At 41.2% G+C, this 23,114-nt stretch overlaps 1 protein-coding gene across 4 annotated transcripts in view; it reads left to right on the forward strand.

Annotated features, from left to right (window-relative positions):
- Positions 1 to 4,658: 4,658 nt before the first annotated feature.
- fancc (FA complementation group C) overlaps positions 4,659 to 23,114 on the forward strand; it is a 35,686-nt gene continuing 17,230 nt past the window's right edge. For 3 of the 4 annotated variants that reach the window (XM_061767822.1, XM_061767823.1, XM_061767824.1), the window contains exons 1-6: positions 4,659 to 4,826; positions 8,927 to 9,118; positions 17,602 to 17,689; positions 17,876 to 17,970; positions 22,148 to 22,255; positions 22,341 to 22,405. In XM_061767822.1, the coding sequence (XP_061623806.1) occupies positions 8,951 to 9,118; positions 17,602 to 17,689; positions 17,876 to 17,970; positions 22,148 to 22,255; positions 22,341 to 22,405 (524 nt within the window). In that variant the 5' untranslated portion in view covers positions 4,659 to 4,826; positions 8,927 to 8,950. The remainder of the gene's footprint in view (positions 4,827 to 8,926; positions 9,119 to 17,601; positions 17,690 to 17,875; positions 17,971 to 22,147; positions 22,256 to 22,340; positions 22,406 to 23,114) is intronic. The other variant, XM_061767825.1, reaches the window with a different exon arrangement.

The following is a 23,114-nucleotide window of genomic DNA, read 5'->3' on the forward strand; positions in this document are numbered from 1 at the left end:
TCCCATGTTGGTGGACCTCTCGTGTTGTGCTAGCATTAACATTGATGCTATCTCATTACATTTTCTCAAGTAAATGAATGTATGAGCGGAATCTCTTTTGTTGCTTGGGGCACCAAGATAAAACAGCTTGTGTGCTCTCTAATGCTGAAGGACCACCCAGCAGTGTTGGGATAGTTCATTTTCTTCATGAACTACTTCGAAGTTCAGTTCACTGTTCCGTTCAATACATAATTAAAAATTTTGAACTAAGTTCATCATTCCAAACATTAACTCGTTTATAGTTTTTGTTTGGTTCCCCCCCCCATGTTGCTGAAGAGCTATTCCCCTAAAAATACTGGCAAATTCGTTTTCCCATTGTTGCCACCCATTCAATCCATACTAGTAGCCAGCTGCAGCTTTCACCCTACAATCTCAAAAACACAAAAAAAATGAGGAATAAAAACAAAAACAGGACTTTTGTCCTTAATTGTGGAAACAAAAACACGCAACAAAGTATAACAGGAACGATGCTGAAAGGACATTTATAACTTTGCATTCCTTGCAGCTCTAGCTGACGATATTAACAAAATATTTTATTTTATCGATTCTTATATTACAAAACAAAATACATTGCATATTATGACAGTTTGCTCTTACTGAGTTTTAACTACAGCTTTCTGATACAAATAAGTAGTAATCTTTTTTTTTACATTTATGTAGTAAAAAAAACACCGAAGAACACATTCTCTCCCGTGTCTTGCTGCACATTAATATGGCCACACCCTGATTAATTATTCAGTTCTGTTAGCATTAGCATTGGTTTGGCATGTTTAGCTTCTTTGTTATCAAGCAATAAAACAGCATGTCACAATGCGCCTTTACTTGAATTTAGCTTGTTTAGTTTTCGAAAATTTACATTTGTCATCTTTACGACACTAAACTGTATATTTACCACTGCAGAGTGGGTATATATATATATATTTAAAAAAAAAAAAAAGGAAGTAACCCTAACTGTTGTTTTCACCGTTTTTTAGAAATCTGATTATTACCCTAGATTACCTACTGTGTTTAACTCATCTGTAATATTGTTGGGAAAGCCAGGACAGCACACATGTTGTGCAAGCGTTAGCATTTTTTGTAAAACCTTGTTTTTAATTTACAGCAATGTACAATGGCCACTCAATGTTTATTTCTTTAGTTCTGTTGGCATTTAGCATGTACATTCATTTGTTTTAGCATAGTTTATAGCAGAGCACCTTCAGTTCATTTTGCTTAATGAATGCTTAATTTACTACAGTAGCACATACGTAACATAGGTGGAGACCTGCTGTCTACAAAAACAACATGAATTATGTATTGTAGCTTTTTTTTTTTTTTTTTTTTGATGTAGCTGATAATGTCATCCAAAGAGAAGTTGAAGTGCTTAGTATATTTTCGGACTAATGAGGAGCAGCTTGTTAACAAGCGTTTCCTGTTTTCAGAGCATGTGAGGATGAAGAGGGAAAGAAGAGTAAGGAGGCAATTAGGAAGTTCCTTCTCTCTCGGGTCATAGCTGTCTTCCCAAGCGGATGTGCATTAAATCATCCCCCCTTCATGCCTTACAAAATGGCTTCCAACTACCACACACGGCACATGCATGCTTTGTGTTTCAGATCCGCCTGCTGAAACTGTTGGCTACCATTTGGCCCCGATGCAAGCTAACTGTAACAAAAAAAAAAATTAAGTCTGCACTTTTTGAATCAGATCCTCTGCAAAATTCAAAAGCTTCTTCCTTGGCTTGCTCCACCTGTCTGCAACTCTTATGGAAAGCCATTACATGATGATGTTGTTTTTTGCGTAATGCCACTAACTCATTCAGAATCTCACTATGAGTGAGCTCATAAACACACACACGCACACGCACACATGCTCCTGTGAGACGCAAGACCCGGATTTGCACATTCTTAAAAAGAAACAAGAGTTCAAGAATAAATCTGCAGGAAGCATCACACTGCTTGTTGATGACACTCCACATCAGCCACACATTAGGAGACAAGTGTGTGTGCGCGCGTGTGTCAAGAGGGGTCAGTGTGAGGCCTCACAGACACCTTGAAACCCATTCAACTTCAAACGCGTGTGTGCGTGTGTGTTTTTGTGCGTGTGCATGCATGCGTGTGTGCACGCACACATTTACTGTTCCTATGGGGGACGTAAATGTGTTTAGGTGCTCACCAAGTCACTATATCTTAAATCATCATGTTTAGGGTTCATTTCCAGGAAGTCAGTCCGTGTTTGTGTGTGCGTGCGTATCAGAATGCCAGACATGATTGACAGCGATATGTTATACCTGAATGCCGTTTCCTGAGTGATAACATGAGCAATACACATTCAACTGTAAACACACGTGTCGTTTATTGTGACACGCTGTTGTATACATGGAGTATCCTTTAACAAGTCATTACTCACAAATACAACTAGCATGGCCTGGCATTGAATAAAATATGTTTGATGGTCAGTAAAAGTATCTATCTATCTATCTAGCTATCTACCTAGCTAGCTAGCTACCTAGCTTGTTTAAAAAAAAGGCTTGCTTGCTAGCTAGCTAAAGAAAAAAGGCTAGCTAGCTAGCTAAGAATAGCTATGCTGGCTAAAGGCGGAGTTGAAAATAGAATGTGATAAAAGATGCTCTTGTGGCCTTGTGAGAAGTGACGTGACTTGTGAAAATGGGTGATCTTGTTGACTCCCATTTCCCCTCGCATTATTTAGCCAGTGAGGGTGGAAAAGCCTACCACTGTGGCCAAAGTGTCACACGATGCTGTTAAGCTAACACTGGAAGCATTTATCTCCGCTAACCCTTTTCATATTTTTCTCCGTCCTTGTTAACCCCCCCACCCACCCACCACCATAATTCCTTGTCTATCCATCCCTTACTCTCACATAATGAACACTTTCATTTTCTCTCTTTTACAGTGTAGCTGTGTGTGTGTGTGTGTGTGTGTGCACGTGTTGAACACTCCCACTCAATTTCCATGCAATCCATCGGCCTAATGGAAAGCAGGTGTCTATACAGTGTAAGTGTATATGTCCATTTCAGTTCCCTGATTGGATGAATGTACATCATTGTGCGTGTGTGTGTTTGCATGCGGGCGTGCGTGGTATCTGTTTGTTGAACTTAGCAAAATGAATGAGTAGCAGTGAGCGTGTCCAATGCAAATATGCCTTTATTGATACAATGTGTCATAAGATAAATGACCAGTGGTGTTATTATACTAGGGAAAAAAAGGAGTTTAGACCACCAACCACTAACTACAGTACTCTCTCTTAAAGGAGACATATTATGTAAAAATTGACTTTTTTAATGTTTGTATGCAATGCTAAGAAGTGCTGCTTGCATGAGTGAAAATGCTCCCTTTACAAGTGTCATTTATTGGTTTCCATTTATGTTTTAGCTTTTTTGTCTTGGAACTTCAGTCCTGCATAGTTGATCAAAAGGTCAGAGGGTAAGAACAGAAAGTCAGACTCACTTAGTACAAAAAACAATGATTACTATTTTAGACAATTATATTTATGTGATTGTAAGAATAGGGTGGTTTTTTTTCACTGCAGTGTCATTTTCTTGATTCTTTGGGGTACTACTCAACTTGCTGCTAATGCAACTTTGCCATTGAAATAAGTAGCTAAATATCGGCGTGACCTGTATGCATTCACGTAAAAAAATGTTGATGATTTCCACCGTTTTAATTCTGCATTTCTCTTGGATGATTTAATGAATTTATTATTGGTTTAGAAAGAAAGAAAAGAGTTCTAATTAGTGTAAGAAATGTCGCATCTCATCTGTGTCTCATCCAATAGGTTGATGAGATTGTACTATAGCAGACAGCTGTGTTATATTGTAAGCAACATCTGTAATCAGATTGTTGCTTTGCAGAACACACACATACACACTTGGAAAAAAAATAACATCAGCTAGTGCATGTGTGTCGTTTCTATGAAGTATGTATTTGTATGCATCCCTGTGTGTATGCGTGTGTCTGTGAGTGTGCCAACAGACTCAGCAATGCTGTTTCGCATTGGTCACAGCGCCCTTCTCCTTTTCTCCACCAATCCCCGGTTTCCTCCAAGCCGTAAAGCTTTAAAAAAAATACAGGAAACTCCAATAAAGATATAACGCGTGTGTGTGTTTGCAATGCAACACACATTTATTTGCACGGTGTGTACAACAACTACAGTATTTGAAGGATACAGTCGATGATTTGTAATATTTGTCAGGCAAGTGAAAGAAAGTCAGGGGAGCCTTCAAGGTTTTCTTTGGGTTCCAGAGGGGACACCTAAAAATGTTTTACCATGGTGTGCACTCGCCTTTGGACCTTCACTCAAGCAATGGATGGGACTCAAAATATACATAAACTGTCTCCTGTATATACACTGATCAAGAGGAGGACGTCACATTAGCAAGCTGATTATAAGAGCACACTATATGTCAACTTGTACACACTTCCATGAGAGTGCATTTATGTATGTATGTATGTATTTATTTATGTTAGTAATTGTATAAACAATATGGAGTTTAATGCCGTAATACTTTCTGTATATTTTCAAATTTGTAATTTTATTTTAGAATTAGTGCAGCTGAGTGGCTCTTGTGCATACAGGCGCCTTAATGTTACTACGTTTCCCATAAGGCATTGCGTGTCGTGCTAAGAAACGTCACCGTCCGTCAACCAATCGTTTTCTCCCGCACGCGGAACTTCGTGAAGAGGGAAATACAGTTTGTTGACGTCGTCTGAGAAAATGGAACTTTACACACCCTTTTGTGTAAAAAGGAAAACGAGTCACGCTGGGAATTGACTTCGTCTTGTTCTTCAAGAGTAGGTTATACTTAATTTCGGCTGTTAAGAAACACCGCCACGAGGTGGTAAAATTGGTTGCAAGCTTGTCTGACACTAGTGTCAGCAATGTTCTGTTGAAATAATGTACAAGAAGGTTATTTACATGTTAATTTTCATATTGAGATAACACACTTTTGGTCCACGTTAAAAGAGACTATACGGGTCACTTCCAATATGACAGTTATTTTATTGCTCCGATTTCCAAATGTGTATAGGTCTTAAATTCGCATCTTAAATAGCCTCCAATGTCTGTACTAAATGTCTTTATGAATACTATCAATGTCCTTGTATTCATCCATGTACTTATTCAGGTGTTTTTCTAAGATCTTCACACTTTTTAATAACACTGAGCAGCACACATTTTGAAATGGAAAGTGAAGTTTTACAGATTTGATTATACTGGAATAATATAAACAGTCTCATAATTGGAACAGCAAACGGACCCCAACCCAAAATCCACAAGTTTTAGTCGTACAAATCTTCAAAGATAATATTTGACCAGTCACATCTTGTTCCATCTCCGCAGGGTCTGCGGGCAGCCAAAAAGACCCAGCCACAGCTTAGCTAAGAGTGCTTTTGTACATGTACAAATTTTTGTGGACAACTTATGGTGTTGTTGTCGCCATTGTGCAAGTACTGAAAGAATGTGCTGTGAACCTCACATGCAGGAGAGAAGCTTTGCGTTGAACTCTTGATGAAGGCTGTATGTAAAGAATTAACTTCACATGTGTGATTTCCTTTTTTCTTTTCTTCATGTGACGCCATCAGTAGCAACAAAGAAAAAATGTGATAACAACCATAGAACCGGTAGCATGTCCTGGCTGCTTGATACAATACAGAGGATGCTGAGTTTATGGCGTAACTCCAATTTGTACTATTACTAACCTTTGCTAAGTTTTAATTTCAGAACATCTGGGCTGCTATTTTTCCACATAAAAAAAAAAAAACTTTTGCCAAAATTCCACATAAAAACGCATTCAAATTAAGGTAAAAATACAACAAATTCACCTCATTCACAATTTTTTTTAACAAATTCAAACCATCTCAAATTGTCTGAGATTTAAAAAATTCCCACATTTCTTAAAAACAGTTACACATTTTTCATCTGAAAATTCCAAAATGTTAATCTACATCTACCCTATAGTTCATCTTTTGTTCCATTTTTCAAAGCCTCACGTTCTACCCTTAAACTCAATCTACAGCATTTAAGTTCAGTGTCAGTTCTTCTCTTTTCTCAATGTTGAATTCACAAACAGGCGTCACGGTGTCCGACTGGTTAGAGCATCTGCCTCACAGTTCTAAGGACCGGGGTTCAATCCCCGGCCCCGGCTGTGTGGAGTTTGCATCTTCTCCCCGTGTCTGCGTGGGTTTTCCCACCATGCATCCCAAAAAACATGCATGGTAGGTTAATTGAAGACTCTAAATTGCCCGTAGGTGTGAATGTGAGTGCGGATGGTTGTTTGTTTGTTTGTTTGTGCCCTGCGATTGGCTGGCAACCAGTTCAGGGTGTACCCTGCCTCCTGCCCGATGATAGCTGGGATAGGCCCCAGCACTCCCGCGACCCTTGTGAGGATAGGCAGCTAACAAAATGGATGGATGAATTCACAAACAATTTCCACAGAAATTCTCATTCCACGAGAAGATTGGCCATTAACGGCACTCAGGCCCACTGCACGATGTGCCCGAACGCGACTTGGAACTGACCATCTGAAAAAATAACAGTTGGTGACTCACACCCGCACTTTGAGTCATTTGATGTACCTGCAAATTTGCAGGGTTCACTGCATTTCCTATGGAAATAATCGATTCAAAATGGTCGATCAATCGCCATCCACAGATTGTTTTCGGCCCTAGAGGTTCCATTGTATGTAAATATGTATGTTATTTGTAGTTCGCTGTTGCTGCGCTAATGGCTGTGAAGCAGTAGAGGCTATGACATCACAAAGGTTTCCAAGCCAAATACAAAAGCACTGCTGTTGCCTTTTGCTGGTGCTTTGACATCACAAATTGTTTGCATGTTGTTGTACAAACTGCTCTTGCATATAATTTCGAGTCCATCCGCAAACAGCATGCAGCATGTTTTCACGTCTGATGCGATTCGCCTTTGACACCTACGGCCTGGCCCGCCAGAAGATGTTCAGCCTGTTCTGCGCGACGGAGAAGGAGCGTCTGGAGAAGGAAGTGAGGGACCTCCAAGCGCAGCTCCAATGTCTGGAGGAACGGGTCAAGTCGCAAGGGCCCGCCTTGGTGGATCTCTCGGCCAAACTGCGGCTGGAAATGGTCGAGTACAAGACCCTGTGGGAACAGGTGGAGTATTTGACCAACGAGGTCGAAGTAGAGAAGACGAGGAAAAAGGACGAGAGCGATCTTCTCCAAAAGGTGCGGGATATGTGTTTGGGAGACGAGCAGGAGAGGATGAGACTCCTCCAAGAACTGGCCTTGGAGGGAGACCACGTGGCCTCCGAAGGTCCGACACACTTGTTCCCGACACAACAGGCCGAGAGTGACAAAGAGGAGAGAAGGTGGAACGAGGTCTTTCTGGAACTGATGGAAGCCGAAAGCCAGTTGTCTTATCAGAAGGGGCTGGAGGAAGTGTTGGCCTTGAAGGAGCAGGAACTCCGCAAGGAGGAAGCGCAAAACGACCTCCTCCACTGGGTCATTGAGAAGGAGGTGGAATTTGCCGCTGATTACAAGAAAGAGCTGCAGAGGCTCTGCAACAGCAACAATAAAGACAATTAACACAGTTGAATAAAAAAATCAGTGGAAACGCCTATACAGTATTTCATGTTGACTTTTTGCTGGACCAAAGTCATGCCTGCCTCAAATTTCTGAGGTTCAGGCCTTTCTCATTTAAATGTTCTCCCCATGCTTGTGTGGGTTTTCTTGGGGGACTCACTATCTCCCACATTCTAAAAAATGCATTTTAGATTCATTGAAGACTCCAACTTGTCCATAGGTGTGAATATGAATGGTTGTTTTGGTTAGCTGGGGAGCAGTTCAGGGTGTACCCCGCCCCTTGCTTGAAATCACCTGAGGTAGACTCCAGCTTACCGCAACGCTCATGAGGAAAAGCCTTATAGAAAATGGATGGATTGGATGATGTCTCTGAATATTCTGAACTTGTGGCAAATAAATGCTGCATTGAGGAGTATGGTGTGGATAGCTGATGTCAAGTTAGTCTTGAATGAATCAACAGTATTGTGCGGTTTTCAGCCAAGTAGGTCCACTTCGTTTTGTCAAAAAGCCATTAATCAACAATTGAAAACTTTACAGAGTTCATAATCAGTTAACAAATCGATTATTGATGACACGCCCTTCCCCGAATGCCAAAGGTTTTCTAATTGGCAATTAACTAAGTCAAGCGGGTCAAACTCTGTAATGGATTTATGGTTTCCCTCAGAGGACCATTATGACTGTGGAAAAACAATGTATAATCACATCATCATCATATTGTATTACATTATATACAGAATTGCGCTTGTGTTTCATGGTTATTAATTTAAAATCATTAGTCATTGAAAATAGTGCATTAAAGTGAATGAAAAAAAATGCAATTTTAGTGGGCCACATAAAACGATGTGGCGGGATGGATCTGGCCCCCAGGCCTTTGGTTTGAAACCTGTGAGCTAAGGCAATGTGCACGCGTCACATTTTGCCTTTTGACAGGTTTTTCTAACATTTTGTTTCTCAGTAAAGCTTCTTAGTGTGATGCTGTGCAATTCTACACTGCTGTAAACTATAACCAAATTTGTCACTAAAAACCTCTCTGATAGTCAATCAAAACCTTTTGATACAGCTCTTGTATTGGATCCCTTTATATTTTGTACCCAATGACATACATGTTTCTTGTAAAAAGGGATCTGTAATGTTTTGGATCAGTGCACATTTGAGCGTATTGAGTTTTTATACGTTACACTATAAACTATTGTTTTACAGTGTGCAACCTTCACCAAAACATGATTAAACTTTGATTAAATCATTGTGAATGCTTACTGGCTCTCATCCCTGTTCCTTGACAATACACAGCCCACGACTTCCCTGTGGAATCATGACAATTGTCTCATTTTTCTTTCTGGAAGGACCTCTCTCTTGCAAACTGAGGAATGTCTCAATCAGTGGTCCAAGTCCAGCAAACAGAGATGCAGTTGTGGCTGGGCAAAGTTGAGGCTTGGGGCCAATCCGACAGTGTGGACGTTCAGAAAGATACGTGCTTTCACCTGAGCACTCTGAGGGATTTCCTCCAGCGACTCCTTGTGAACATTAACGGCATGGTAAGCATCGATTCAAACCTATGGGATGCTCTGTTAGCAATTGTTCATTCATACAACCACGCCTGACAAGACCTGACATGCTCAACCTGCTGAGATAAATTATCAGTTGAATCAGCAGCCAAACGCCCGTCAGATTAATGACGCTAGAACTCACTGTACACACACGCACACTCTCAGCCTCTGTCCAAGCCAGCCCTTGAACAGTAAGTCCAGCGTTCGTAGGCTAACAGAGGCTGCTCTGTGCACCGCAGAGGTCGCCTATGTCTGGTTGGCAGGGCTGCAATGTTGAGTTTGTCAGGTAATAGTCGCGCTGGGACTCGCAGTGCTAACCTAATGTATCCCCAAATCAGCTGCAGCAGCCTTGGGCAGAAGCAGCAGGGGTGGGGTGGGGGGCTCAGCCCTGTGAGATTTCACTGTTGCTAAGACCGCAACTGCTCTAAAATTTTGTCACACAAACCCTCCCCCCCGCAAAAAAATAAAAAATAAAATCAACCAAGTGACGGCTTGTAAAAAACAAACAAAACAAAAAAAAAGCAGTTGGGGCACTTTTATCCTTAACTGAAGCAGTGAGTAGGTTATCATTTTTTAAACAGCAATAAGACAAGATGTATCTTTGTCACTCTGTTTCAGAAGGGCCACACAGTCAAGAAAACAACTAAAGCTCAAACTTGCGTATTAGAACCTAGGGCTATATTTATTATTGAAAGTAAACATTTCCACATGGTCAGTGTCAAAGTTGGGACTAAAGAGCTGTGTCTGTGAAAATAAATGGGAGGGAAATTGTTTTTAATTTGAAAGGCAGCATAAAGACTGGACTCAGGACCAAGGGAAAAGTGTTCACGTGGTCTGTGGAGACCAGGTACAGTACAAGATTATGGCCAAATTTCAACTCTTAACTGAATGATGTGACTTTGCGCAAACTTACTAACACTATGCCACATGTGATCCTTGCTGTCAGTAATGTCGACTGACAACCTGAGCAGCTTCGAACTGTTTTACGAGGTTTAGAGCATGACCACTTGCCTCCAATGCAGCCTGCCATTGTGCTAAATACATTATCTATTATAGACGATAGCAAGAGAATTACCTGCAGATTGTAATGGACATGTTGGTGAAGGTAATAAGGGTGATGAAGAAGTGATGGGTAAGTACGGTATCCAGGAAAGGAACTTGGAGGGACAGATGGTGGTAGACTTTGCAACAAGGATGCAAATGGCTGTAGTGAACACTTTTTTCCAGAAGAGGCACGAACATAGGGTGACCTACAAGAGCGGAGGTAGAAGCACACAGGTGGATTACATCTTGTGCAGACGATGTAATCTGAAGGAGGTTACCAACTGTAAGGTAGTGGTAGGGGAGAGTGTGGCTAGACAGCATAGGATGGTGGTGTGTAAGATGACTCTGGTGGTGGGGAGGAAAATTAGGAAGACAAAGGCAGAGAAGAGAACCATGTGGTGGAAGCTGAGACAGGACGAGTGTTGTGCAGCTTTTCGGGAAGAGGTGAGACAGGCTCTTGGTGGACGGGAAGAGCTTCCAGAAGACTGGACCACTGCAGCCAAGGTGATCAGAGAAGCAGGCAGGAGAGTACTTGGTGTATCTTCTGGCAGGAAAGGAGAGAAGGAGACTTGGTGGTGGAACCTCACAGTACAGGAAATCATACAAGGAAAACGGTTAGCTAAGAAGAAGTGGGACACTGAGAGGACCGAGGAGAGGCGAAAGGAATACATTGAGATGCGACACAGGGCAAAGGTAGAGGTGGCAAAGGCAAAACAAGAGGCATATGATGACATGTATGGCAGGTTGGACACTAAAGAAGGAGAAAAGGATCTATACAGGCTGGCCAGACAGAGGGATAGAGATGGGAAGGATGTGCAGCAGGTTAGGGTGATTAAGGATAGAGATGGAAATATGTTGACTGGTGCCAGCAGTGTGCTAGGTAGATGGAAAGAATACTTCGAGGAGTTGATGAATGAGGAAAATGATAGAGAAGGGAGAGTAGAAGAGGCAAGTGTGGTGGACCAGGAAGTGGCAATGATTAGTAAGGGGGAAGTTAGAAAGGCATTAAAGAGAATGAAAAATAGAAAGGCAGTTGGTCCTGATGACATTCCTGTGGAGGTATGGAAGCATCTAGGAGAGGTGGCTGTGGAGTTTTTGACCAGCTTGTTCAATAGAATTCTAGTGCGTGAGAAGATGCCTGAGGAATGGAGGAAAAGTGTACTGGTGCCCATTTTTAAGAACAAAGGTGATGTGCAGAGCTGTGGCAACTATAGAGGAATAAAGTTGATGAGCCACACAATGAAGTTATGGGAAAGAGTAGTGGAGGCTAGACTCAGGACAGAAGTGAGTATTTGCGAGCAACAGTATGGTTTCATGCCTAGAAAGAGTACCACAGATGCATTATTTGCCTTGAGGATGTTGATGGAAAAGTACAGAGAAGGTCAGAAGGAGCTACATTGTGTCTTTGTAGATCTAGAGAAAGCCTATGACAGAGTACCCAGAGAGGAACTGTGGTACTGCATGCGGAAGTCTGGAGTGGCAGAGAAGTATGTTAGAATAATACAGGACATGTACGAGGGCAGCAGAACAGCGGTTAGGTGTGCTGTCGGTGTGACAGAAGAATTTAAGGTGGACGTGGGACTGCATCAGGGATCAGCCCTGAGCCCCTTCCTTTTTGCAGTGGTGATGGATAGGCTGACAGATGAGGTTAGACTGGAATCCCCGTGGACCATGATGTTTGCAGATGACATTGTGATCTGCAGTGAAAGCAGGGAGCAGCTGGAGGAACAGTTAGAAAGATGGAGGCATGCACTGGAAAGAAGAGGAATGAAGATTAGCCGAAGTAAAACAGAATATATGTGCATGAATGAGAGGGGTGGTGGGGGAAGAATGAGGCTACAGGGAGAAGAGATGGCAAGGGTAGAGGACTTTAAATACTTGGGGTCAACCGTCCAGAGCAATGGTGAGTGTGGTCAGGAAGTGAAGAAACGGGTCCAAGCAGGTTGGAACGGGTGGAGGAAGGTGTCAGGTGTGTTATGTGACAGAAGAGTCTCTGCTAGGATGAAGGGCAAAGTTTATAAAACAGTGGTGAGGCATAAAAGGCAAAGAAAGCCACAGAAAATCAAAATCGGGTTTTATACAGGAGGGAGAAAAGTTAATGGTTTTGAACAAGTTCTTCATTTATTTCACTTGACTGCCACAAAGCCACTGGGGCTTGATTTACAATACGACATGGTTCAATTGACCTAAATCTAATATTTATTGTTTGGCCCAATTTATATATGCTTCATTGCAACATAAAACACATGGCTTCTGATTCAAAATAGGCCTCATTCATATCTTTAAAAAAAAGATATACGGTTGTTGTCTGCTAAAATAATTTAAACAGTTTTGGTATGTACCCTGTCATTGCGAGAAGGACGTTAGGATGGAAGTCATTAAGTAGGGATAACGATGGTTGGCTGGTGGAATAATGCTCGGGGTACCTGCCTTTTTTTACAACCCCAATTCCAATGAAGTTGGGACGTTGTTTTAAACATTAATAAAACCAGAATACAATGATTTCCAAATCATGTTCGACCTATATTTAATTGAATACACTACAAAGACAAGATATTTAATGTTCAAACTGATAAACCTTCTTGTTTTTAGCAAATAATCATTCATTTGGAATTTTATGGCTGCAACATATTCCAAAAAGCTGGGACATGTGGCAAAAAAGTTGAGGAATGCTCATCAAACACCTGTTTGGAACATCCCACAGGTGAACAGGCTAATTGGAAATTAGGTGGGTGTCATGATTGGGTATAAAAGGAGTTTCCCTGAATTGCTCAGTCATTCACAAGCAAAGATGGGGCGAGGTTCACCTCTTTGTGCGTGAGAAAATAGTCGAACAGTTTAAGGACAATGTTCCTCAACGTACAATTGCAACGAATTTAGGGATTTTATCATCTACGATCCATAATATCAAAAGTTTCAGAGAATCTGGAGAAATCACTGCATGTAAGCGGCAAGGCCTAAAACCAACATTGAATGCCTGTAACCGCCGATTACTCAGGCGGCACTGCATCAAAGACCAACATCAATGTGTAAAGGATATCACCACATGGGCTCAGGAACACTTCAGAAATACAGTTCGGCGCTACAGCCATAAGTGCAACTTGAAACTCTTACTATGTAAAGCAAAAGCCATTTATCAACAATACCCAGAAACGCCGCTGGCTTCTCTGGACCCGAGCTCATCTAAGATGGACTGACGCAAAGTGGAAAAGTGTTCTGTGGTCCGACGTGTCCACATTTCAAATTTTTTGGGAAATTGTGGACGTCGTGCCCTCTGGGCCAAAGAGGAAAAGAACCCTCCAGACTGTTATGGACGCAAAGTTCAAAAGCCAGCATCTGTGATGGTGTGGAGCTGTGTTAGTGCCAATGGCATGGGTAACTTACACATCTGTGAAGGCACCATTAATGCTCAAAGGTACATGCAGGTTTTGGAGAAACATATGCTGCCATCCAAGCAACGTCTTTTTCATGGACGCCCCTGCTTATTTCAGTAAGACAATGTCAAACCACATTCTGCACGTGTTACAACTCTTGTGGCTTCGTAGTAAAAGAGTGCGGGTACTAGACTGGCCTGCCTGCCTGCAGTCCAGACCTGTCTCCCATTGAAAATGTGTGGCGCATTATGAAGCGTAAAATACGACAACGGCGACCCCGGACTGTTGAACAGCTGAAGCTGTACATCAAGCAAGAATGGGAAAGAATTCCACCTACAAAGCAATTAGTGTCGTCAGTTCCCCAACGTTTATTGAATGTTGTTAAAAGAAAAGGTGATGTAACACAGTGGTAAACATGACCCTGTCTCAGCTTTTTTGGAACGTGTTGCAGCCATAAAATTCTAAGTTAATGATTATTTGTTATTTGTTATTCAATTAAATATAGGTCAAATGTGATTTGCAAATCATTGTATTCTGTTTTTATTTATGTTTAAAACAACGCCCGACTTCATTGGAATTGGGGTAGTACTTATGGGATGACAGCCCATCCTGACCACTAGTACACTAGACAAGTAGATGTAAATAGATATAGGCATTAAATGGCAACGGGCACTTACGACCGTCAATATAAATCCTACCCAAGAGTTGGTACCTATGGCTAACTAAGCATTGCGTACTTGACTTCCAAATCGGCTTACGACTGTTTTGTCAGAATAGAACTTAACACGAAGACCTGCATAGATATTAAAAAAACAACAACTTTCCATCTTCCAGTCTGTTAGCATTACTCCAGGCATACGTCATGCCGAGGTGTGTAAAAAATGAAGAATTGGATTAAAAAAAAAGGAGCGAGAGAAAGCTGGTATAGTTTAATTGGACTGAAATCCTTTTTACAGGCACTGGAGTCATAAAAGACCAGCTGAGGATAGCCTGCTTCTTGGCAGCACTTTGCATCCCTTGATGACTTAACTACTTTCTTGTGGCTTGTGCCCAAAAAGTGAAGTGTTGAATAAGAGCAGTTGCTCTGGAAAGAAGTGGATGTTTCTCATTTTCTTGTTGATCCCCTCAAGGTTCCCAATACATTTACTCCACTAACAATTGAAAATCACACGAGTCTCAGCGGACTCTTTATATAAAAGGAGATCAAGCAGTTAGTGTAATACCGCTACACAGTTTATTTATGTGCTCTCCATAGTAACTCTGCCATTTATTGACAGGACCGATTGTGGCTCAGTGATGTCAGGAGCAAGTGTTTCCTCTTTTTGTTTTTCATTTGAATTAGCAAGGATTTCTATAAACCTGTCCTTGTACTTTATAGTAATCAGATTCAGACTGTCTCTAATCAAGATGCATGGACCAAGTGTTTTTTTCCCATTAGCAACAATGTCAAAAAAACTTCAATTATACGATGGATTTCAGTTCTATTTTTCTTGTGATGGCATATTGACATGTAAATGATCATTTCTTTGTAACTGTGTCATCACACAGCATTGCTTTTACCATGTCGTCCAATTTTGGGAAGGTGGGAGTGTGGGGCTCTGCATCACGTGCTTTACTGTTGGGACCCCTTAAAGAGAAGCCGCCTATTACCACTCTGCTTCCCATTAATGGTGATCTCACTCAACTAAATGAGTCAAGTTAGCCATCTTGTCTGGTCGCTTTGATGCTTTTTCTTTTTGAAGCCAAGGCACAAAGCTACCTAAACATTTACTACTTTGAAGATGGAATTAAGCATAAATTACCTCTTTTTCATTCCCTCTCCCCTGCTTGTATCAATCCCTCCATGTTCTTCTATGGAGGAACCCCTTTTTCATTCCCTCTCCCCTGCTTGTATCAATCCCTCCATGTTCTTCTATGGAGAAACCCTATGGAGATCTTTATCAAGGCATTTCCCCATAAAACTGAAAATTATGTACATGCTTTCTGCCGTAGGGGTGGCAGTAGTGTAGTCTATGAGGGCTTGACTTGAGGACTGGAGAGTGGCAAGGTGGTCGGTTCAAACGCTGCTCACCAAACTTATGGGAATTGAAAGTGGTTGTTTGTTGGTTTGTAGCCCCCTCACGTACAGGTTTTCAATTCACCTTAACCCTGAGAAATGACGTTGCGAACGGCGCTTGATGTAAGAACACGTGAACACAAGGCATGCTCAATTACCGCTATACTTAGTTTTTCATCTGATTATTTTATATTTTTGGCCTAGAAGTGTTTTGTATGAATATTTACTGTAATGATGACAAGAGTTTACGAATGGCACACAGTGAACTGGTTTGCAAAACGGACTAAGAACATGTCGTCACGCCACACAAGGAGGCACACTCGATAAGCACTGTACTTCCTTTTCATGTGATTGTTTCATATTTGGAGTCTGGAAGTGTTTTTCATACAAATATTACTGTAATTTACTACTCTGTTAGGGTAGGTTAGCGATAGACCGCAGCGCCTTTGGACTTAATGAATAAATGAGGGTTAAAAAGCCGCTGCCTTAGGATCGGCGCTCCGCCGTAAACCGAGGACCCCCTGTACTGTGTAAAAGTCTTCAGGCACCACTCGCTTTGTTGTTTTAATTAGCATCTTCACTGTAGACATTATGACATAATAAAACAGTCTTAGCAATGCCATTAATTATGTTTTCATTCCATTTAGGTTTAAGAGAGGCAGGTTTCTTTCACACAGACCAAATTCAATTCCAACTCAAACCCCTAATTTGCATGCCAGACCCAGTAGATGGTGACAGCACTTTGTAAGAGCCTTTATTTCAGTGTTCAGACCGAGCCTATAACGTGAAGTTTGCGATTTCACTAATAACGCTGTTGTCGTCTAAACAACCATCTAAACCTATGGCCTTGTACACTGAAGATCGAATTGCTTGAAGGCCCATCAGGAAACCTATGGCAGGCAGCTGCATGTGATCGTATGAGAGCTTACTCTTTCAACACTTTGAGGCCAGTCGACGTTTCTTTCTGCTTGAGCAACAGCACATTGCCTCAATTACACTTGCATATGTCCAATTGCGCTGTGTGGGCTTCTCCTGCAACAAAGCCATGCTGCTGAACTTAATTAGCTCACAGTTCAAACATATGATACAGGCTTGATATGGGTTAATTAGGTAATACTGTACACAGGCTTGGCTACGCTTGGGGTGCACATGTGCAGACATATGCTTCTAATATGTTACCGCTTGGTTTTGGTATTTTGTTTTTTGGGGGTTTTTTTTTTGGATTTTTGTTTTGCTGGGGGCAGTTACAATAAATGTTGCTAAATCCTCAAATGTAGTGATCTCAAACCCTCCTGCATAGTTTAACTGGCTGCTGGGTGAAATAAAGCACATGGTGACTTGTGAGCTGCACAAACAAACACGCACACGTACACACATGGAGAAAGTATAGCACCCTGGACAGGAGCCAGGCTCTGTTCTGTCTTTCACTACGGCCGTTATGGCGAAAACCACAACATGAAAACTATGTGGCTCTGGGAGAGCTGCGAGCCTCTGCCCTCACAGCCCAGTTTCCCCATATTGCCATAATCCTGCTGAGATGGCGAGAATTGGGCGAGTGCTGACGTCGTCCAAAATTCAGTCTAAAAAAATATGCTGTGTTTATAAAGAACACAGTGTTGGGTGCCCAGGTGTGTTTCCATTGATAGACCTGCTTATGTTAGCTCATAGTGCTACTAATAATATCAATCTGTATTATTAACAGTAGTAGTAAAGTTGATCGTAGAGTTACTTAACTACAGTGGAAACCGCCCCCAACTGTGCTTTTCTTTTTTTGTTGTGTTTTCTTGCGATTCATTCACACCACAGAACGTTTCCAGTGATGACGAGAGAATCGAGAATGTAAGTCATATCGATGTAGCGTAGCAGCAAAATTGCAACCTGTTTCGTTCAATGTTAAGGAGTGTTAACTTGTGTTGCGGTGTTGCCTACATGAAAAGTTTATTATTATAGATAAAAACGTGTTCTGAGAGAAATGCTGTTCTTTTGACTGTCCTAAGAGTTCCACAACAGAGACTATGAAGAAGATGCCTTCTCTTGGCCAGATTCTGGGCCGCTTGTGCTGGAACCCTGTCGTCACTGCTGATGGTGAGTGCATCACGGACGCCTTGAGAACTTCTGTGAAGTGTGTCTTCGCCTTTAAGAATGGCTCTGTCGTTACTGTACTCCTCCATGATAACGCCTATGATTTTGAATGCTAGTGGATTTCATAATTCTGATGGAGATTGATGTACAGTACATCATACATGGAGGTGTGCTTCTTTCTTTTTAAAGATAAATGCAGAGCGCTGATCTTCCAGTGTCTGTGGGGGCTGTACTCCGAGCAACCAGCCAATGCGTTGGAAAGAACGGCTAACAAGTGGATGCAGGTATGGATTGTGTCAAATCTACTGTAATTAGAGTGCAACCTCCAAAGTAGAACACAGTCCATTCCGGAATGGATGCTGGCCCACCTGCATCTTGTTCAAATTTAGAAATTTATCATGGAAATAATGGACATTCAATTTGTCCGTTCCAGAGTCAGACCGTTGCCATGGAGAAAAAATTCAAGCAAGTGTGCAGGCAATGTTTAAAGTAACATTTGAACATTTATTTTGCTCTCACACCTAATTTTGAGAAGTCGCAGTTGCAGTGATAGTGTAGGAGGAGATTACTGGTTGTGCTCGCACAAAGACGAAACACAGCTCACTGGTGTACATTCAAGTCTTTTATTACAGTTGTCAACTTGTAATCGACTGAGTCATATTGTATTGAGCAGCCAGCACAGAATCGTGTGTGCCACTTTCCTATGTTTCATTCCCGTTCTATGGTCACTGTTTTGCTCTCTGCATCACAAAAACACTTGGTGACTTAGAAAAAGCTAAACAAATTATGTGAGCTGAAGTCTACCGATTACAGCTGTTCAAATGCAGGTTTTTGTGCAATTTTAGAGACAAAAGTCCAGAAAATTTTGGTTGAACTTTGAATAATTGTGACTTTTGAGTTTCCACTGTATAATGTATTACTTTATGGATTTCCTGTGTCTCGTCACCAGATGAAGAACAAGGCTTTTCTTTTAATCGAAAAAACAGCGAAACAAGACTTTCAAAGCAAATGAAAATGGGAGGTTTTGACTTCCTCTCTTCACCAGAGAAAGATTACCATTTATATTGTGGTCCTACCCACTGTGTGACTTTACTGTGGTTTTTCAGGCTCACCAGGCAGGCAGAGAGTGTAAGGAGAACTTTTTAACAGGGTTCACACAGATGGTTTACGGTGTGGAACCGCCACATTTTTACCAGATTAACTTTGTGTTTGTTTGATTAATTCCTCATCTCATAAAACGTCTTGCCAATTCAGACAGAGATTTTAAATTTGCCAGGTGGCCTTTGACACGGAAGAGATGCATGTGGGCTTCGTTAAGGGCTTGAGTTAGGTAGCGCATATCATCTTGGAATATTATTTACTACCTGAAGAAGCGACATAGCTCACTCAATATATAAACATTCTTTCAATCAGGCAAAACATGTAGGACAATACGTGAATGCCAGAGCTGTAAATCGACAACTAAATTGAGACATTCCTCCTATAGCTCGCTCCATCCATCCATCCATCCATCCATTCATTCATTCATTTTCTTCTACTTATCCCGGAGCCAATCATAGCTGACATCCGGAGAAAGGTAGTATTCACCGTGGACTCGAGGCTATTCAATCACAGGGCACCTGTAGATAGAACCATTCACATTGACACCGTCTGAGTGGGAACTGAACCCACACAGCCTGTAAGTCAAGCGAGGTAACTACTGTGAGCCCCCTTCCAGCTCATGCCAAGGAAATTCTAATGTTCTATGCTGCCCCCTAATGGTGTGGAGTGTGGAATACACTGTAGAAACCTTTTCACGTTTTCTATGAAGTGGGTTCCAAAGTTCACCCCTTTTCATGACAAACAAAGATGGACTTGTGCACTAAATGTTTTTTGTTGTAACTTTGGTCCATGTTGTCTGCTATTCTCCTTGAATGATCGCGTGTGTCAACATATTTTTCCCATTCTCATTTTGTCTTTCCTTATTGTGCGCCTGTCATCACCACATCTGAGCGCTCTGACTGTGTTTGAAGCCGACTGTGTCCTGTCCTTGCGTGGAGGACCACACAGCGACGCCTGTAGCATGGCGGCGTCTTTTAGGAGATGATAAATAAAGTGTGAGAGGCTTATATTAGAAGGCTGCTGATGGCTTTTTTTTTTCAAGGGGTTTCTTTAGTGACTCAAGCGGCGTGAACCACAGACTGTCCCTGGAGTCTCTGTGGTTGCTTTCCAGTGTTAAAACATAGCTCTGACTCTTAGCTCACACTGCCTGTAATACTTTGTGATTTTTGGAAATCATTTGGTCTACATCAACGATTCTCTGCTATGGTGCCATGTCCCCTTTTATTACAGCCTATTTAAAAAGGATTTCTTCAAAGGTCTACTTGATGTGCTCCAGCGTTATGCAGAAATATTTTAGTGGAACCTCTAATGTGAAATAAGTCTTCCTGAAGTCGTACAGTTTGGAATTCTACCTTTCTGTTATGAGTAACATCAACATACCTACTTAAGAATTCATCTAGGATTAACTTTACAAGTGTTTTTGTTTTTTTGGTTTTTGCTTGGCTTTTTTAATTGATATTTTGTGATGCCACCACACATCTCTTTGCAAAGGGAAAAGTGGGGGAGATAAACAGAACAAGAAACTGATTGTGACGTATGAATCGGAATATACGTCGCTTGTCATGGCTGCTCATTACAATATAGCGAAAGTGATAGTCAGCATTTTTTGTCTTTATGTAAAGAGTCTCGCCTCCCAGGCACATGCAGTTACCTTCTCAGCACCGTACACAGAAAGTCCGTATTGCATCATCAAATGATGTTTTTTTAATTTAGTTTTATTGTATTTCTTTTTAGCTTTATATTACAGTTGTGATTCTAAAAATAATAAATTCTGTACAGTTAAAGATTTTATGATCGCAACAATTTGACTTTGGAATGAATTATTTCTATTACCCATTACAGTTGTACCATGACTTACGAGTGTGCCTTGACTCACATGTTTTTCAAGTTATGAGTCATGACTTGGTCAATTTAATTTTTTTGTCGCAAGCCAAAGTTTGAGTTCCAAGGGAGCTTCAGATACAGAGCTCCTTGAGTGAAGTGAAAAAAAATGAAGCGATTAAGGTACTGTAATGCCCTCGCGTGTGGGCAAGGAGAACGAGCCTCAGTCGCCTCACTCGGCCATGCCCCTTAAAGGCACATGTCCAACACACTACAGTACATACAATGATTACATTTTATAAAAGAAGTTTTCTTTACATTCACAGTTACAGGCTTGATCTTGGAACAAATTTAACTTATAAGTCAAGGCAACACTGTGTTCTATGAGCAAAATTGTAAATGCAAAGGAATTAGAGGTCAATGTGCCTCCTGCAACTGATTGTGTTTTATCTCAGAGATTCAATTGCAGTATGAATTTTGAATTATCCTGGTAAATCTGTCTACATGTGCATCTTTCATTGGTTTGGGGCTGTTCAACCATGGCTTAGAAAATGCCATCTGCTTTTTCATATATGCCTCAGGGGTATAATTGCTGTGGTCTCTCCAAAGCCAGTTTGGTGGCTGTTTTTCTGGGAACAAAAGATGACTTTGGACTCAAAACATGGTAGTGATTGTTTTTTTCTTTCTGTGAGCCGATGTGGAGGGTATAACCGCACATCTCCGTCGACAGCACGGCAATGACTTGCCGTGTGGTATTCCAACTATTCTACTTGTCTCGCTTTACTGTCCCCATCATCCCTTTTTGTCTCCAGAAACATCTGCAAAGTCCACTCTTTGTGGTGGGCTTGTTACTGCGGTCCATTGAAGTCACAAAACGTTGCAACAAAATGTGAGGCCCAGAGTGTCTTTTCTAAACAAGTCTATTTCTTTAATGTGGTGCAAGAGAAATGGTTACATCAGGGAAACCAACCCTCTTCAAACCCAACCCAAAATGTTGTTTATGAATCATTTGACCAATGAATACTCTACTCTTATCTTGCTTTTATTCCAGCTTTTAGTATAATTCATAATTGTATGAAAGAAACTGACATTTAAAAAATCTCCTGCCACAAAAAGCAGTCCAAAAGGCTCTTTAGTCAACATTTCTATCTCATCAGTCTAGTATTTCCTCTCCTTGGCTCTTCATCATCACCATCACCACCGTCAGCCTTTTTCACAGTCAAGAATCATTTGAGTTTATTGGTGTTGTTTTATCAGTGTGTGTGTGATGAGGCCCCTTCTGAAAAATGCTTGTAAAACACTGAGGTCCTTTGTAACAAAGAATGCTCACATCTGAAGGTCCTCCTCATATGTTGTCCATACATTCTTACCTCCTTGAATGCCTTTTTTTTTTTTTGGCTAAACGTTCCCGCTCATGTCTTTGAAACAATGCCAACAGAGTTGTCCTCAATTAGCTTTCATGTTACAGATATGTGTTGCTGTTAAGCATAAAGGGGCAATAACCTGCTGATACATATTGTGTTGGCCTGAATTCCACAGAACCTATTGTGTCAACTTACCACCGAAGAGGACCAATCTCCATCCATTGTTTTGCTCAAACATTTGAACGTGTCGCCGACACAGTACCATCTCCAAGTCCTCAGAAAGGTATTCACTCTCTATCATGACGGTGGCCCATTAAATGCACTCTGTGATACATTCAACACACAGTAATGCTTTTCCCACTATTCAGGTGGTGGCAAAGTTGCAGGAAAACATCGGAAAAAGCTGTAGTTCATTGGGAGACATAAATGAGAGGTGAAGCAAAGTAGTTAAAAACCCTGTAATTTGTTTCTAAATACACTGTGTTTAAAGATAATTCCTGAAAAAGACTGAGAACTATGTAGTACTCAATTGTGGAGGTATAAAGTTAAATTGTTTTTACCATTTCAATTTTTGTGATTTTTTTTTTATTTTTAAATTTTTTAATTTAATCTTTTTTTTAAATTTTTTTTTTTTTTTTTTTGCGTGGTTAAAATGGCACCCAATTGGGCGCCGGGCATGACTCACCCCTCTCCCACTATATAAGACCTTGAGCGCCTTTTTTAAAAACATTTTTTAAATTTATTTATTTTGCTTCAGTGGTTATCCAGCGATTGTGGGTTACTTAGTTATAACTTGACCCAGCTCTGTTAGCTCGCGAGCTAGCTGGTGGCTAGTGCCTCTCGTCGTAGCGTGGAAAGCCCTTGAAACATGTAGGGATTTGTAGGCATAAGAAAGATGCCGGACGAAAAAGTTTCCATTTTTCAGTTGGTCGTGGTTTTAGCCATTCAGGGGACACGCCCACAGTGTTTGAGAGCGGAGACAACGGTTTCATTTTTCACGATATTGAAGCCTCATTTAATCTGTTATTTTTTTTGTCTTTTTTTTTGTCCCCCCCCAACCATTCAAATTTGGCAGGGTTGTTAATCCAACCTTTCTCCGTGGTGTGTCACATTTAGAAGACATTTATTTTCACTTAACAGGG

Source organism: Phyllopteryx taeniolatus, chromosome 3, assembly GCF_024500385.1.
Source record: "Phyllopteryx taeniolatus isolate TA_2022b chromosome 3, UOR_Ptae_1.2, whole genome shotgun sequence".
NCBI classification, from domain to species: domain Eukaryota; kingdom Metazoa; phylum Chordata; class Actinopteri; order Syngnathiformes; family Syngnathidae; genus Phyllopteryx; species Phyllopteryx taeniolatus.